The 17,340-nt window shown below is 41.6% G+C and overlaps 1 protein-coding gene across 9 annotated transcripts in view; it reads right to left on the reverse strand.

Annotated features, from left to right (window-relative positions):
• Positions 1 to 17,340, reverse strand: part of FER (FER tyrosine kinase) — a 339,100-nt gene that overhangs the window by 247,420 nt on the left and 74,340 nt on the right. Inside the window, exon 1 of one of the 9 annotated variants that reach the window (XM_075932047.1) lies at positions 6,608 to 9,025. The exons of 7 other annotated variants lie outside the window; for them this stretch is intronic. In XM_075932047.1, the coding sequence (XP_075788162.1) occupies positions 6,608 to 6,775 (168 nt within the window). In that variant the 5' untranslated portion in view covers positions 6,776 to 9,025. Of the gene's footprint in view, positions 1 to 6,607; positions 9,026 to 9,683; positions 10,511 to 17,340 lie in introns of those variants that run through there. One more of the 9 variants, XM_075932048.1, reaches the window with a different exon arrangement.

Raw genomic sequence — 17,340 nt, forward strand, 5'->3', positions numbered from 1 at the left:
GAGAGAGAAGCCCAGTGAGAGGATTGGGTGCTGACTGAAGATGCTTCTATCTGTGAGCAAGGACACTGTCTCCACTGTGTGATTCGTCCTGTGTTCAACAACTTTGGACATTCATCATAAATAAACAAAATTACATCAAATTATGCCCACCTATTTATCATAACTGGAACAACCTGCATTGTACAGTAGTTCCAAAGACAGTTTCTCTCATTTGATGCTACTGCTGACAACCTAGTCAGCAACCATAGTCATGGCCCAACATTTATTTTTTCTCCCTCTGGCTTTTAACTAACCTGCAAGGCAACTGCTTGAGCAATGACTTAGTATTTTATTTGCTATGCTAACATTTGCTAGAATACCAGCTAACAAATTTTTGCTCATTGTTGCTCCATTAAGATTTACAGAGGTACAGGAAAGAGAAATTTCAAAAAGGACAAATATAATGGGTGAAACTGATGACCTTTTTGGAAAATATCATGACTTTTTCCTTCAATGTGTTTCAAATTATTGTGGTGTACTCCATATTTAGATTTTTTACAAATGTCGAGGTACTGAAAAACATTCACAATCATTCTTGATTGATTAGTATAGTTGATGCAACTTGACTACTGAATGTAGTAGACTTCTCCTAAATTAAATCTTAGTTAAGAGGCATAAAGTGTAGCTGATAGTTGCTGGCTAAGCATGTGAACTGAGCTCAGAATCACATCATTCTTTGATCCAAACTTTGCCCTTGCCTCTACTTCCTCTAACTGAAGCAAAATATTTCCTGGAAAAATATCTTTATTTTTGCAAATTGCTTTAATAAAAGACACTAGTGGCAATGCTAGACTTGAGACAGCCAGGTTTTTTTGGCTGCTTCACATAAGTCTTTCTAAATTATACAGATCTAACTTTTGGCAGCCACACAGTGAAAATCCCTTGCCTCCTGTGATTTGGAACTAGGGAAAAAATGATGGCAAAACAATGTTTTGCTTACAATGATATTTTATATTTACTTTCTGAATGAATCTGTATCTAATCCACAGAATAATACAGTTCTTATGAACTGGAAAAATGTATCGTTCACTTGAATAGAACAGATGAACACTCAAACATCATTTTTAAAACAAAGCAAAAAAGAAAGGATTTTTGATCAGGACTTGAAATGTTCTATAACAGCACTTTTATGAAAGTTTACCAATAGATATTTCTTTCAGTTTGTGACACCCTGGGTTTTTCTCTTTGGAATAGAATACCTGTCATTTCCAGGAACGTCTGGTCACCAAGTATCACCTAGTGACGAACACTGATATTTTTCTTAGTCTGTACCACTAACCACTACTCAAACAAAATGTGTATTCCTTCCAGGACCTTGTCTATTCCCTCATGAAACGTCTGACTCACACCATGTCCCAAACAGAACTCACACTGATGGTGATAGTAGTGACAAGACCAATACCTATTGAAAGTAATGTTTATTTGGAGAAAAAAGTTAGTAGTTTGGAATACTGGATGAGATGCTAGGGAAAGAAGAGTTACTAATATTGCTATCTTGCAGAGAAATAATATAGAAAATCTCGGGTTCACTCTAGATGCTGTATTAATGAGGTCACTCACGTGTCTGCATGTAGAGCCCATGCAATAATAATCTCATTTGTACCACCATCAGTATATTCCACTGAATACTGAAAATGCTGATAAGATGTTGAGTACTGCAGACGAATCTCTAGACTGGATTTTTTTTTCAATACACTGCTGTGCTTTGTTTAAGCCTAAAACAACTCACTGAACAACTTGGTCTGAATCACTAGGGATACAGCAAATATTTTTGTTAAAAAACAGGACTTTCTAGTGAGATAAATCATCTTCTTCAGGACCAAGACAGTTCTGAATTTTCCTGTTCTTTTGTGAAGTGGATGATGTAATTCAAGCATATATTTATTATACTCATGTTGTACAGATGGTTTCCAGCTCTACATTTGTTATTACTTTAAGAACTGTTACTTACCTTATTCTTCTAGATGTTTGATCCTCATAGATCCCACTATGGATTCACATGAACCCTATGCAAGTGAGATTGGGTTCTTCGAATCAACAGCATCTGTAGGAGCTAAAATTATGCCTAAAGACTTAAGGCCCCCCAGCTGGAGGATAGAAAGACAGTTTGGGTTCAACTTTCAGTTCTGTCACCACAGAATCTCAGAGAAGTAGGACTTCACAGTAATGAAGAAGAGCAGATAATGGGATCCATGGGAATTATCTTCTCAAACAACAACAGTTTACTGTAAGAACTTGTTCTTCATTCTTTTGAGTATTTTTTCACATGGGTCACAATCCCAGTGACTGACAAGCAGCTAGGAATTTGCTCATCAGTGAGTGCTAGGAGTCCTAATTAAACAGGGACTATAGGATAGTCCTACCAAAACAGACATTTGATCTGGAAGCCTACATCAAAGAACAGTCTTATATAAGTATGGCTCACACGCCACATAACTGTCGTACAAATTTCAGAAACTGACATTCTTCGAACAGGCAAATGAGGCTGCCTGAACACTCGTGCAAAGATTTGCTAACTTTTCCTATTGCATACCTCTACCAGATCTATAAGCTGCCTGCGAACACTTACCTGTCTTATCACAGATACTTTGTGTTCTTGTTAACACTACTTGTCCTTAGTCCATCACTGTTGCATCCTTGATCTTCCTCCTGCTTAAAATGTATTTGTAAAATGCTCTCTCGTTACTGTTGATTGTTACCTTACAGTAATATGATAATGTTTTTGCCACATCAAGAAGGTGAGGTTTAGCTTACCATGGGATGGAGTGAGGCTTGAGGAAGATAACTTGGACATGAATGGCATCAAAATGTCAACAATCCTGAGCAGTATCTGAGAGCAACTCTGTCCTTATGAAGCACTGGATGAGCAAGACCCATCAGAAGGACCTGAACTTCCCTACACTTGAAGTAGTCTTCAATGACAGATAATATATATAAACAGCAGGTAATAACTTAAATGGGGGAGAAGAAACCCATCAACCCTGTTAATACTATATTGAGATCCAAAAAAAGAAGAGGCTCCCAGATTGAGGCTGGAGGCTGAGGATGACACAAATGAGGTTCTTTAGGAATCTTGCCTCTTTAAGATGGGGAAACAGCATGGACCTAGCTCAAGTGAATATGCAGATATTGCCATTAGATGCATCTTTGTAAAAAGTTATATGGAACTAATAAAAAGTAGAGATAACTTCCAGGTTGGCAGGTTGTCCAACAATACTGAAAGAGATATTGCCCAGGGAGACAGCTCATGCTGAGATGCCAAAATAGAAGACTTCTTTGAATTAGCTTTATAAGCCAGTCTTCCCTGCTTTGAAGCACAATGGTCTGTACTTTACTTGAACAGCTTTCTTCAGGGGATGTTAGCAAGCCAGCACCCAAGTAAATGTAACGATGATAGGACAAGATGCAGGAGTTAACTTTTTTCTGTGAGACTAACCAGGTAAGGTGATATGGCTGTGGTGAGAGGATCACCATATCTACGTAGAAGTACTGCGTAGGCCATATCTGGTTTATCATAAATATCAGTCCTACATTTTGCATCATCTCTCTCAGGACTTCGATACCATGGGGAATGGAAGGAAAGCATATATTAGTCCCAGTGTCCAAAGGTTGAAAACAAAAAAGTGACAGGAAGCTCAAATTGTTTGAATCTGTCCTTGTGTGCATAGGGTGCATGTACACCACGTGTGGGATCCACACAAACAAATAGCTGACAAATTAGATTTTCATAGGAAGGGGATTCTATAGTAAAGTCTTGATAGAATATCAAGAAGCATTTGATCAAATAACAGGTATTGCTTCAGAGATGTATGTATTGGTCATAAAAAGAGATTAATCATTTGTGTTGAAATTTGAGGATGTTGCCTCCAACGGTAGCAGGTTCTTGCAACTAGTTAACTACTATCCTGCAGAGACTGAAATTGATAAGAAGAAAACTAACAACTCTTTCTCTTCTCACTCTGTACTATTTTCTATTTCAACCATTCATTTGACATAAAAATAATTATATTTTTGCTTCTCCTGGGAGAAACTGGAATTTTAAAGGAGGCAGGGAGGAATAGTGAAAACTTTTTTTAATAAAGAGTCACCAAAATTTTTTTTAAAAAAGCAGCTTGAAGATCAGAAAGGACAGACCCTGTAGTTGGAGGAACACATTCAGATACAAAATTACATAACATTTAAATGAGACTAAGCAAAGTGTGTATTACAATCACTTATGTTAACAACAAAGCAACTTGTTTTTTCTATCAACTATTCCAAAAAGCTTTGAAATGAAGAGGAAGAATTTCTTTTACACTTCTAGGAAGACTCTTCCCCCCCATGATATTTGCATGAGATGGTATTTTATTTTTGATTCACTGACACTAATATTTTATTCCACTTTTCCCTAAAATCCAAGGAAAAATAGTGCTTCACATCTATGCTCCACATATACTAGAAATAAAAAGAAATAATAAATACATATGGATTATAATGGGTACAAAAATGTAAAATGGTTGAATAAGCTAGTGTGTAGTCTAGGGATGTAAGAAACTAGTCAACTATCCAATACATAAATGCTTATTGGATAACTGGCTTGACTAGTCACTCCCCACCTCTCCACCCCCACTTGCTGCCTCTATCAGAGCAGTCCTGGTTTGCGCTGATCGCCCAGAGGCTCTTACTACATTTAAAATGCAGAGCCGCAGCATGGGCAATTCTAGAGCCACCACAAGCTAGCAGTGCTCAGACCCGGCTCAAGTCAGCTCCTCTGCAGTATCCCCCACTGCCGCTCTGCAGAGCTGCTTATCAACTAATCATATAGTCGATACAAATTGTATCGACCATACAATTTGCATCTTAACATTCTTTGTCTAGCCATGATCTCTCTAATTTTTCCCATCCCTGAGCAGAATAAGTCTTGTTATATGCACCAATATGGAAGTGATGTGTGACAGAGGTGATGTACAACACATTGCCTTCATATTGGTGCACATACCATAATGTATGTGATGGGGGCAAGACTAAGGGGTTCTGAGTGTAGGAGGAGACACAGACATGGGGCAGAGGGGCTGGGGTGCACGTGTGTGAGGGCCTAGCTGGGGGTGTGGAGCTGGGACTGAGAGGCTCAGGGATGGGAAAGAGGGTTGAAATGTAAAGGCTCTGGCTCTGGTGCAGGCTTTGCAGTGACACTGAGCATGAGAGGTTTCAGTTGCAGGAACAGTTCTCCAGTTTTGGAGAGGGGCTCTGGGCTTAGGGTGCAGAGGGGGTAGGGACTCTGGGCCAGTGGTGTGGATTGAGGTGGGACTGGGAATGAGGGCTTTGGAGTGCAGAAGGGTGCTACGGACTAGGGGAGAACTCAAGGTGGGGCAAGAAGTTGGAGTTTAGGCTTACCACTGGGACCAACCGAGAGAGGATTATCCCCACCAACTTCAGAGCTGCAGCCCTGAGGCCCTGCATGGCCTTAACAGGAAACTGGGCAGGCACAGGGATTAGAGGAAATTTAGCAGTGCAGTGCTTTAAAATGTGGGAGATATAGATTATATTACCATTCCCCATTACTCACCAACTGGAGGAAGAGAGTTTAAAAGAAATCAAACTCAGATACCATAAATGGCAGAATAAAGCAAAAAACACTGCATACGCCACCAGACCAGGCCAGAAATTAGAATGTTGATTAATAAAATGAGTTTACAGCCTACAGGTGTACCACAGATCCTTCATATGACACAGGGAGAGGTTAAAAGGACACTATGTCAGATTTTAAAATTTTGTCACGCATATATAAATAAATATCTTCAATTACTTTTAAAATAGTTCATTTTTAGCTTCAAAAACCATAGACATGAAACTGCCACCATTATAAATTACTGTTACCCTGATGGCTGCAGGAAATTCATTTGACTTAAAAGCCTATTATTATGATAAAAAGAGTTCAGCAAGTGTCAATTGTTTTCAAAGTATCACTACTACTTCTCCTCCTCCTGACCAAACACTTAAATATTTGCTCGAGGGCAGCATATGTTTTCTGTTCAAATGGTTCTCACGGACCTTTTTACTGGAACGATTGCTTTGCATCCAGTTCCTAATGCAGCAACGTTCATTAGACAAACAATGGCTTTTTTCCTTGGGGAACCTGAAAAGCTCTTGAAATATCTTTAGATTCACTTGCTACTTATACAGTATTTTTGCACTAGAAATACATTCAAGAGCTCTGCAACCTACTCCCATCTGGTCTCTCAGCCCTGAATGAGCTTGTCTATGCTCCAGTTTCAGGCAATAACTCCCCTTTTTATTTCTAATAATATTCTCTGATCTCAAGTACTTTGTCATTTAAATCCTCCTTATCACTAATTTTTCCTTTCTGTGAGCAAGACTGGAATGAGAGAGGAATTTTTAAAAGAACACTGGCTTTAGGAAGTTTCAAGTCTTTGACCTTGCTTTTTGTTGGCACTTCAGAAACTGCCAGGCATTTTCCACACTGGAAGAGACATTGAAAGACTAATACGATGTATAAAAATTTGTGAATTCTATCCCAGTGGCTGGACATCCATCTACTGCAGCACATGATTAGACTTCTGTCTCTTACCTTATCATCTGAGGACCTTCTTTCCTCTGATGCATGTCCAGTAGTCAAGGAAGATTTAGAAGAAGGAGAGGCAGAAGACAGAGCATATGTGCTCTTTTTACAAGAAGTGCAAAGTTCATTCTCTACGCTTGATGGAAGTAACTGACATTTGGAGCATTTTTGCTCCATGGTTGGTTTTGACAGTGAACCAAAAATATATACCTCAGATGATGAACTGGAAAAGCAGTTCCAAAGCAAGATACCACTTAGATGAACTTCAGCTGTCTGGAAGTGTCACCAACAGAACAGTAATTCTAATTCCCAAATCTGCTAATTAACATTCACGGTTTCTACAACACTGCTGCCAAAGCTGAGATGAAAATGGCACCAAAGCCACACCAAAGCCACAGCAATCTGATCCTCAGTTGGTTTTTGTTTCCATTACCCCCTGACAGGAAAGTTTACTCTAGAACCCTAGATCACTGGAAAGAAATTTTATAGGAATGCAGTCATTTATATATTATATATTTATAAGGGCTCCCCTGCTTCTCCTCTGGTAAGTGCTGTCTTGCACTGTTAGGACAATAGATAGTGTGAACCATAAAGCTGGAAGTTATTTAATCCTAGAGGTAGAGGAACAGGGGAGCCTGTTGATAATACTGTATGGAGCACCAAAAAACTTCCATTTTTCTCAACAAGCAAAAAGAAATAGTTATTTTACGCTCTACCCTCAGAGTTTGTTGTTACTGCTGTAATGGAACATCCCAGAAGCTGACAGTTTCTCTTTGTACCTCTTTGAATATGAAAATTCTACAGCATGAGGCAATACTGGAAAAAGAGGCACTTAAAACACTGGTGTGATCCTCTACTATCATAGCATTCATTAGAGAAAAACACATACTTAAAGAGTTATGCTTATCAAAGGAGTCACTGATCTCATGATTGGAGGATACTTGAAAAGGTATATTCTTGACTTCATCTATTTGGCAATTTTTGATTGTGGCTACAGCCATAAGATAGTCCAATCAATTGAACTGAGAATCTGCCAAGTTAAAACCTGGATTGCATGGGAAGCTAAGAACAGTGACTCAAGTGAGAGCTAGCGGTCTGTCAGTTATACTATTATGAGGACAATAGAGATAATCCATTCCAGAGACCTGGGATGGGATTTCAAAGCTAAAATAATCAGCATCCAGAAAAGTATTGCAAATGTTTGTAAATTAGTTTAAAAATAGTTATTAAACATTTTATGTTTTCAAAAAATGAAGTATATTTTAATTAAAATGTGACTATTTTTATTTTCCCTGCCTCAATATATGACACCACTCATGACCTCGGTGTACCATTCTTTGCATAAATTTAACATGAGCCACAAAGTCATAAATATTTGATTTTCATGACCAATTATATTCGCAGTTCTTTGTTTCTTATTCAACCTGTTAATGCAAAATGATCTCTGAATACATATTAAAACAAAGTTAAAATGTATTATGAAGGCAGTCAGCCTTAACAAAAGATTGATATATTTATAAAACAAAACAACTAGTACTAAGTTTCTTCAGTAATCTGCTATATATTTGAGAGAGAGTGTATGTTTGATCAAGAACTCCCAAAAGGTAAGCGCTAAGACCACAAATTAAGTACAGGTTGAACTGTTCTCATCTGGCAGGACTATGGATGTTGCTAGACCAGAGAGCCCCAACCACAGTGGTTGAAAGTAGCTTGAAGTGGAGCCAGCCCATTGGGCAGCAGCTCACAGGACCAGTGATCTGGGGGGGAAAGAGCCCTGCAGCTGCTGCCTGACGCAGCAGCCAGAGGCAGGGAGTCCCAGAAGTGGCTACCGCCCGGTGCGCATCTGAACAGCTGGACGCATGGAGCCCCCAGGGCTGGGAGCAGAGCCAGGCAGGTGGGCAGGAAGAGGTCAGGTCTCCAGGTTCTCCTGGGCTGGTGGCAAGAAAGAGAATCTGGGGAAAGCCTGGGGGCTGACCTCCCCAGGTCAGCAAACTCCCTTGTTTGAGACTATCAGACCAGGGAGGTTTAACCAGTACACAGCTTTCTCTTATCATAACTTAAAGCAATATGATTTGATTGTGCCTGGGATGGGATTGCTTCTCATAAATAGATAAAGAAAAGAGACAGAATCACCAGGCAGGTGAAAGGGGCTAGTTGGGGGCAACCTTTCCCCCACCCCATTACAGGACTGCTGAAGCTCTCTCCTACCCCAAAATTCATAGAGGGACATTGTTGACTGTTCCCCTTTGTCAGGAAGTATGGGGAAAGTGCAGTTTGCTGCATTTCTCACTCTGGCTGGGAAGCACAGGGGGCAGACAAGTTATGCACTTTGCTCTCACTCCCTGATACAGACAGGAAGGGAAAAAGTAAGCAGCCCTGGTATGAATCTAGCTTCCCCCCACCTCCTCTCTATTCAGACATATTGTCCCCTGCCTCACTTCCTAACCCCGACTCCTAAACCCCTCCACTCCCGTCCCCAGCTCCCTACCCCCCCTTAAGGATCCAAGCAACGCTGGGTAAATGTGCTAGTTTCTACTATAACAAGAAAAGCAATAGAAATGCAGGATCAGCAACCTACAGCACGAGTGCCACTTACAGCACACAAGCTGATTTTCAGCGGCACACAGGAGGGAGCTCAGTCCCACTCTTCTTCCCCCATGTAGCCACTGGAGAGCACTCCCTTCCACCTCAGCCCCAGCACTCCCTGCAGCAGGTTAGGCTGCAGTGGGAGAAGGCAGTGCTGGGACTGAGGCTCCTCAGTGGCCCCTTGGCCAGGACTGGAGGCGCTTCTGCCACGGCCATGCAGTCCAGGGACGGCCCAGAATCTCATGGCAGTGGAAGTGGCCACCCCCAAACCATCTGGATGCAGCAACAGGGCATCTGGGGCTGGCCCTGGACCATGTAGGCCCTAGCAGCAGCAGCAGGGCCTCCCTTTGGGGTGGCCCGGGACAGCATGGCTGCAGCCATTGTTGCAAGGGGGTGCAAAGCCAGGTAAGTTCCCTCCCTCATGCTCAAACCCCCCCACATCCCAATCCCCTTACTACTCTCCCTTCATCAAGACCCCACCCCCAGCTTGCCCTTGTTCCTGCACCAGACACATTCCCCCTTGGCCTGGACAGACATCCCCATCCTGCTCCTGCATCTACCGTTGCTGCTGCACCATCTTACCTGGCCACTCGCTGCACTCTCCCTTACTCCTGCTCCCTGTATCCGGACAGACACTCCACTCCCAGGCTGCTTCTGCACTCTACCTCCCACTCAAACCTTGCAACTTCTCCCTCTTCTGCACCCTACTTCCTTGCCAGATTATGCACCCCATCCCTATCCTACTTGCTAGGAGGTCTGTCTCCCACTGTGCCCCTCATTTTTGTCCCTACCCCACAGTCTAATGAGTCCATAAAATCCACTAACTCCAGAACCTCAGAAAATTAAATCTGGTCTATGGGAGACCCTGAAACTCAATCCCCTCCTTCCCCTTCCCTCACCCCTTGAGGCTGGGGGGGATCAGAGGAGAGAGGTTTCTCAGTTGAGGGCCAAATCAGTGAGGGTTTGAGGTTTTTAGAGGAGTTTTTTTGCCTCTCACTTGTGTAGTCCCCAACTGATTTTTCTGTGGGTCAGTGACCCCACCTCAAAAAAAGTTGCCTATCCCCGCCATAAATAAAGAAAACATGGAATCCTTTTGTGTTGGACTTAATATTTTACTTAATTTAAAATGAAGCTTGATAAACTATCATGACAAAGTTAAAACGCTTAATCTGTTTCATAATTTAAATTAAACCATTCTCACTAACTGCAACTGATTTAGAAAATATGGTCACATACCCAGCCTGCACTGCCCTTTCCTCCCCCGCGGCACATAGATCCGTGAGTAAGTTAAATCTTGGTACACCGCTTCTGAAAGGTTTCTGACCCCTGCAATAAAAGGTAAGATGTGCATCTTGCTTTATTAATGAAGCTGCTGTAAGTAGGATTCTCATTGACTTGAAAAAGTATCACCAGCACTCGGATCCATACATAAAAGTGAATAAGTCAAATCTCAGCATTCCACCTCTGAAAGGTTGCTGACCCCTGATGTAAGGTATCTCAATTGAACATTTATTCTCCATTACCTCACTGTAAACTATTAAGTAATGTTGGGAAGCTGTTCTGGATGGAACGTAGGAGTGAAATCTATCCACAGAACCAGGAGCTAGTAAAATGGGAATTTTATAGCCTTTCCTGTGTCTTTCCCACTACAGTTATTCCAATGTCAGCCCCTCTGTGGCACTGGTATGTGGTGCTGCAATCTCTAGATCCATAAATCCACAGGCCTTGAAGCCCTTCCCCTGGTTTGCTATTATCAGCACCTGAACATCCTGATATATGCAGGCAAATGTACATACCCTTTCTTTAGTATTTAGAGAGTGACTAGTGACTTTATGTTGCTTTCAGATGCAGTCCTGTTGCACAGTTCTTATGCTTGTTACAAAAAAACCTTGTATTAGTGCTTTTTAGATGATTTTCACTCAGTATATAAATAGCAAAGAATGCCTCACGTATGTTTGGATGCTAAAAAATGTAAACCTACTCTTTTTCCATCTATATCAGTACTTTATGATTAGCCATTTTTGTTCTAAAATCATGATGATGATGAATACTGTTTTTCTGGCACTTAGCTCCATCTTCTGACAAATTCTTCATATCTAACAAATTGAATATTGGTATAGAAAAATCCATCAACGCCTCCTATGTAATCCTGCAGTATGCAAGATAAAGCTCCTCCAGCCATGTGGCCACGATGAGATAACCAAACAATGCATATTCTAAAGTGGACCCAAAGAAGCATGGTCTTCTTACCACATTGTCCTTATGTGCTCTGTTTTGTTTTTAAAACATTACATTCTTAAAACAAACAACATTTTAAAACTGCTTTTAAAATGTTGTTTTTGCACATGTTAATTTTTTCTGTGAATAGTAATATAAAATATTATATCACTTTTAGTAATTATAAATCTAAATTGAGATTTTGTTATTCCTTTACATAAAAAAATTATGTAACTTCCACATTCTCCTTAAGTAATTTATTTTATAATAATTAGAGCTATGAGCAGTCTGTACTGAAAATGTCTTATTTTTGGCCCTGATACTGCATGGTCTGGCTGCCAGAGGACTATTCCCGTCATTAGACCAAGCCAAGCAGTGTTTGCAGAATTCCCTAGTACCTAACCTTTACCAAAGTCTAACACAACATACATACTGATTTGTTTATACAGTACACTTGCGATAATCCGGCACCTTTGGGACCTAGGTGGTGCCAGATTATCGGATATGCCGGAATACCAGGAGGTACTATAAGGGAGCATACTCCCAACCCAATCCCCCTCCCTATGCTCGGGACCCGGAGCTGCCAGTCCAGCCGCACATCTCCCTCCAGGCGCTGGGGCACATGCGCTGAGCAGCCAGCTTTTCAATGAGCTGGCCAGGACGCTGTGCGCAACCCAATCCCCCTCCCCTCCCTGCTGTCACCTAATCCCCATTGTCCCCCAACCTTATGTCCGGGTCCTGTAGCAGCTCTGCCTGTGCTCAGCGGCCAGCTGCTAGCACATGCAGGCTGGACGCTGTGTGCGCTGGGGACCATGAGAGCAACAGCGCAGGCCATGTGTTCACATGCTGCTCATAGCAGCCCAGCTGTGAGAACGGCTGACCTGAACAGTTCCAGGTTCCAGTTGATGCCAGACTATCAAGAGTGCTGGACTACTGGATGCCACACGATTGGAGTTTTACTGTACTATGACAGAATATGAATAAATGGCTACTTGTTAATAAACTGAAATAAAAATAGGCAATGAACTTATGTCAGTCATTTATTTTCTTTCTTGCAGCTTTAAAGGTTTATGTTTAAAGTACAGTAATTCCTCATTTAACATGTCCCTGCTTAACACGTTTTCGCGATAACACGATATTTTTTTTAGGGAATGTTTTTTGAATTACACGACTTTTCTCGGAATAACAAGATTCCCCCAGCCGGCCCGTTGCCGGCGGCTGCACAGGGCTTCCCCCATCTTCCTGCAAAACGGCGGAGGGTTTGCCGCTCACCGCGCCATTCCCCTCCTGCTCCCCCTCGCCAGACGCCTTGCCCCCTTCTCCTCCGCTCCCGCTTGCAGGCCGGCGGCTGGATTTCCCCAGCCGGTCTATCGCTGGTGGCTGTGCGGAGCTTCCCCTGCCTCCCTGCAAAGCGTCAGAGGGTTCGCTGCTCGCCGTGGCGATCCCCAGTGACTGCCCCCCCATTGCCGGTCGCAGTGCAGGTCCTGGCAGACCCTTCACAGGGGCATACTCCCAACCCAATCCCCCTCCCCTCTCCTCTCCTTCCCTTCCCCAGAGCCAAAAACCTCCCCTCCCTGCTCTAACCCAGTCTCCTTTCTCCCCCAACCTTATGTCCTGGTCCCAACAGACACCACTGCTTTGAACGCAACCCCCACCTTTTCCATTATTTTCAATGGGAAAATTGACCCCGCATAACAAGTTTTCACTTAACACGATCATTTTCTAAAACATATCTATAGTGTTAAATGAGGAATTACTGTATTGCTTAGAAACTATCAGGAAAAAAAGTAATGCAAGCAAAAACTAAATCTTCAAATTGTGGCTTAGGCTCTTTCTGAAGTTTCCTTTACATTTTTTAATGTAAATATTAAAGGAAACAAAAAGTTATTAGCACCTCAGTAGGATCAGCAAGGAGACAGGGAGACAAATTCTGCTGAGATGGGGGAAGGCACACGGTTCAGAGCTACCTATCTGTCTCCCCAGGGCTATACTGATGTCTGCCAGATAGAACTTTGGCCACAGCTCCTGTCATCTGTCCCTGATTCAAGCAGGGATGGTGACAGACTTCACTGGGCCGCAGCCATGGTGAGGCAGTGCTATGGGTCACCAGAAGGAGCAGGGCCTCAAGAGGAAGGGTTGTGGATGGAGGGAAGCCTCTCCCATCCAGCCCTCACTGCTGCCAGGATCGTGCTGTATGGGACTCTGGCTGCCATTTAAAGGGCTCTGTGCATGTCCCAAAATGAAGAGAGTAGAGAACAATTAGTTAAAACTATCCTAGACAGAAAAATACCCAGCTGCCCTTTAAGAAAACTTTAATCCCCTCTACACTGCTGGCACAATACAAAAAGGACACGGATCTGGCCCCACCATTAAGGTGGTGTGGGAAGCCATGCATGACCTTGGTCTATGCTGCGCCTGTTCTTGGATAAACACAGGACTTAAAAGTTTCTAAGACTGGCAATCCAACATTCTTCATGAGCATCGAAGTGTGTGTGTGTGTGTGTGTGTGTGTGTGTGTGTGTGTGTGTGTGTGTGTGTGTGTGTGTGTGTGTGTAAGTAAAATAAAATTGCTCAATAATTATATAAATAACTTATGGTAGTGTAAGACACACACACACATATATATATATAGTATAGTAATATAATATAGTAATCTGTAGGCTGATCTGCACTGCTATCTCTCTATTGTATATGGAGAGAGAAAGAGAGACAGCAATGCATGTTAACACCTTTATATTAAACATGTACCTGTACACTTAAAGCCCAGATCAGCCTACAGATTACTATATTTTCCTTTTCCTTATTTTTTTAAATATATCATATAACCATGTATCGAATTTTGACAAATATATTATGGTTTTAGACAATTTAAAAAAATAGTATTTCACTTATTTCTATTTTCTAAATAATTATTACTTTCCTGTGATTTTGATGTTACTGAACTTTAATGGATGCCCACAAAGAGTCTTCTTCTGTAAAAGAATACATTAGTGCATATGGGTACAATTTTCTATGACCAGAGATTCCCAACTGTAATGCTGGAAAATATTAGACATTTAAAATATTTCTCAATTATTTCATTTTAAATTTACATCCTGGGAACAAACTCCTAAAACTATAAAAAATAATCTTCTCCATGTAAAGCTAAAGTTCTGTAATCTCATTACAGTCAGGAGAAGCAAAAAATACATTTTTCCATGTGTCAACATATCTAGCAGTTTCTTTTGCACATAAAATACTTGCATCTGAGCCTAATAAATATAAACAATGACTATTTTGAAAATAAAAACCTCACAATCAAAAATGGGGATATCTGACATGAGGAAACAAAAGAATATTTAGAGAATCTTCTGACAATGAAGGCACAAGAAAGGAATACATTCACATTTTATGAAGTTACAGAAAGAGGTATAATTAACAATCCATTGCTTGAAAAGTCTCAGAGAATGCTACATAAAATACCAGACACCTTTTAATAATGTGTTACAGAACTCTTCCCCTTTTTTATTTAACCTCCCCCCCCACAGAAAACAAACAGCTTTTGACCTATTCCTCTGATTAATGATTCAGTTACACAGTGAGCTTCCAATTAGGTACTATAGATAAAACACATGTTATTTTAGTAATAAATAAATCTATTCTGTATATCATATTGTGCTAAAGTTCAAAGAGTAAGGACAAAAAGATTGTGGCTACACATATTCAATCTATTCTATATGCAAAAACACATGCTTGCTCACAATGCAAGCTGATAAAATATGATGTTGTCCTTAAGAAGGCAACTTCAAAAAAAGTCCTTATAATTAATTTTTCAAGAGCAATAAATAGCTAAATTGAAAACATTTGGGCTGACCTGTTCCACGATGAAGATGACAGACCTAAATGGGTTTATAATTGAAGAAATAATGATCCTCCTGAATGATTAACACCAAAAAGATGTCAAGCCATTTAAAGATGACTGGCATAGCTACAGCTGAGAGATAAAAGCCCATTATTGATTACTCAGCAGCTGCATAATTTAAAGGAATTTTTATCATAGAAATCCTGCTAATTATTATGACAGATTGGCCATTTATCTAAATAAACTTTTGTCTCATCTTTTTTCCTCCTCCTTTAGATTGAATAAGCTTTATTGTCTCAATGTGCAGGATATTTGAAGTGATTTAGATTACATTAGATCACAACTGACTGAAGTGTATTTATCAATACCTACTTTGGTAGTTTTGCTGATACTGAATTGACTTTTAAAAAGTGTTGACAGTTTATGAAAAAGTTGCACCTGTAAACCAGAGAGATACTGAATAGGATATGAACATAATAATTAAATTCAAGGTACAATTTTTCATGTTACAAGTTTTTCAAAATTTCTAATCAGCGCAATTTGCCCCCTCTGCTGAGGTCTCAACCCAATGCCTTTTTAAAAGCCTCAGAGGGGTAGCAGTGCTAGTCTGTAACTTTAAAAAAAATCAGTAGTCCTGTAGCACCTTAGAGACTAACAAATACACTTTGGGTTGCCAGGTGTCCGGTTTTCTACCGGACAGTTCGGTATTTGCACCATCTATCCAGTAGAAAAATTCAGAAAATACCAGCCATGTGCACTGTCCGGTATTTTCTGAATTCCCGGCTGGGTGCCAGACAGACCCTGGTGGGGCTAGGGGAGCAATTGGAAGGTGGGGTCGCGACTGGCACTGGGAGCCTTGTGGTCCCACGCAAAAGGCGGGGGGGGGGGGGCGGGGAAGAGCAGGGGCTGGGACTCCCAGCCACTCCCCCACCCGGATTTTGCGCGTAACCAGAGGCTCCCAGCGCCAGTTGCAGCCTCGCCTCCCAGTTGGGAGCCTCTGGTTGCATGCAGAAGCCAGGCGGGGGGAGTGACTCCCAACACCTTCCCTGCCCAGCTTCTGCTCGCAACTAAAGAGAGTGCTTGCCAGGGGCACTGCCCGAAGGACTCTTGCTGTGGCCAGTGGCTGCACGCCCCCCCACCAGGTCTGCTTCCTGCCCCCCTTTCTCTGGGCCCACCCTCTCTTCCTGTCCAGCCCTGCGGCACCCAGATGCTACTCCCCGCCAGCTCTGCTTCCCGCGCCGCCCACCACCTGGACAACCCCGCCCCCCTCCTGGCTCATTCTTCTCCCCACCCCCGCCCACAACCAAGTGTGTTCGTTTTTTTGGCGGGGTCTACCTGTCATCCCTAGTTTCACACTCTCTACGTGTTAAAGAAAAGAGCACTAAGTTGACTCAAAATAAGACAGCACCTTAGCAAACAAGTCGAGGACTAGCTACTTGAGCTTCAGATACACATATTTGGGGTACCTCACAGAGTAGCTGTCATTCCAGAGATGAAGGTAAAAACTGCAGCTATTAAAGCTTTATAGAATCCCCATGTCTGCCCCACAGTTTCTGGGGAGGAGCATGCATTTAATTTGTTTCCAACTCAGCCTATTTCCACAATCTCACAAAATTCAACAAAGTTTTTGAGCATGTGCTTAAGCCTCTCTCTATTCAGCAAACATGTCAAAACATCTTCTACCCTGTAGGCTACAGAGGGTCTAGAGCACATGAAATTTCACACAAATCAAATGAGAAACCATTTCCATGGTTTATTATTGTATTTTATACTGTTTGCTTGTATTAGTAATATCATTACACAGATTTGATGTATGCAAACTTTTAACTCTAATCCTTGTTTTTGAATAGTAACTCATGAAAATGGAGTCATATCAAAAAGTTACCATTAACTGTCATTGTGTTCTTGTTTCAGCAAAAAGAAAAAAAATGAAAATTTCTTTACTTTTTGAGATGGCCAACATGCTATACAATCAACACACACATGCATGCATGATCTAGACATTCTAAGCTTTAGAAACTTGGGGGAGAGGATGGCGGTGTCGCTCCAGGCCAGTCTGCCATCACTCACCTCCACTGATTCCTTAAAAGAATTCATC

This window comes from Pelodiscus sinensis, chromosome 6, assembly GCF_049634645.1.
Source record: "Pelodiscus sinensis isolate JC-2024 chromosome 6, ASM4963464v1, whole genome shotgun sequence".
NCBI lineage: Eukaryota > Metazoa > Chordata > Testudines > Trionychidae > Pelodiscus > Pelodiscus sinensis.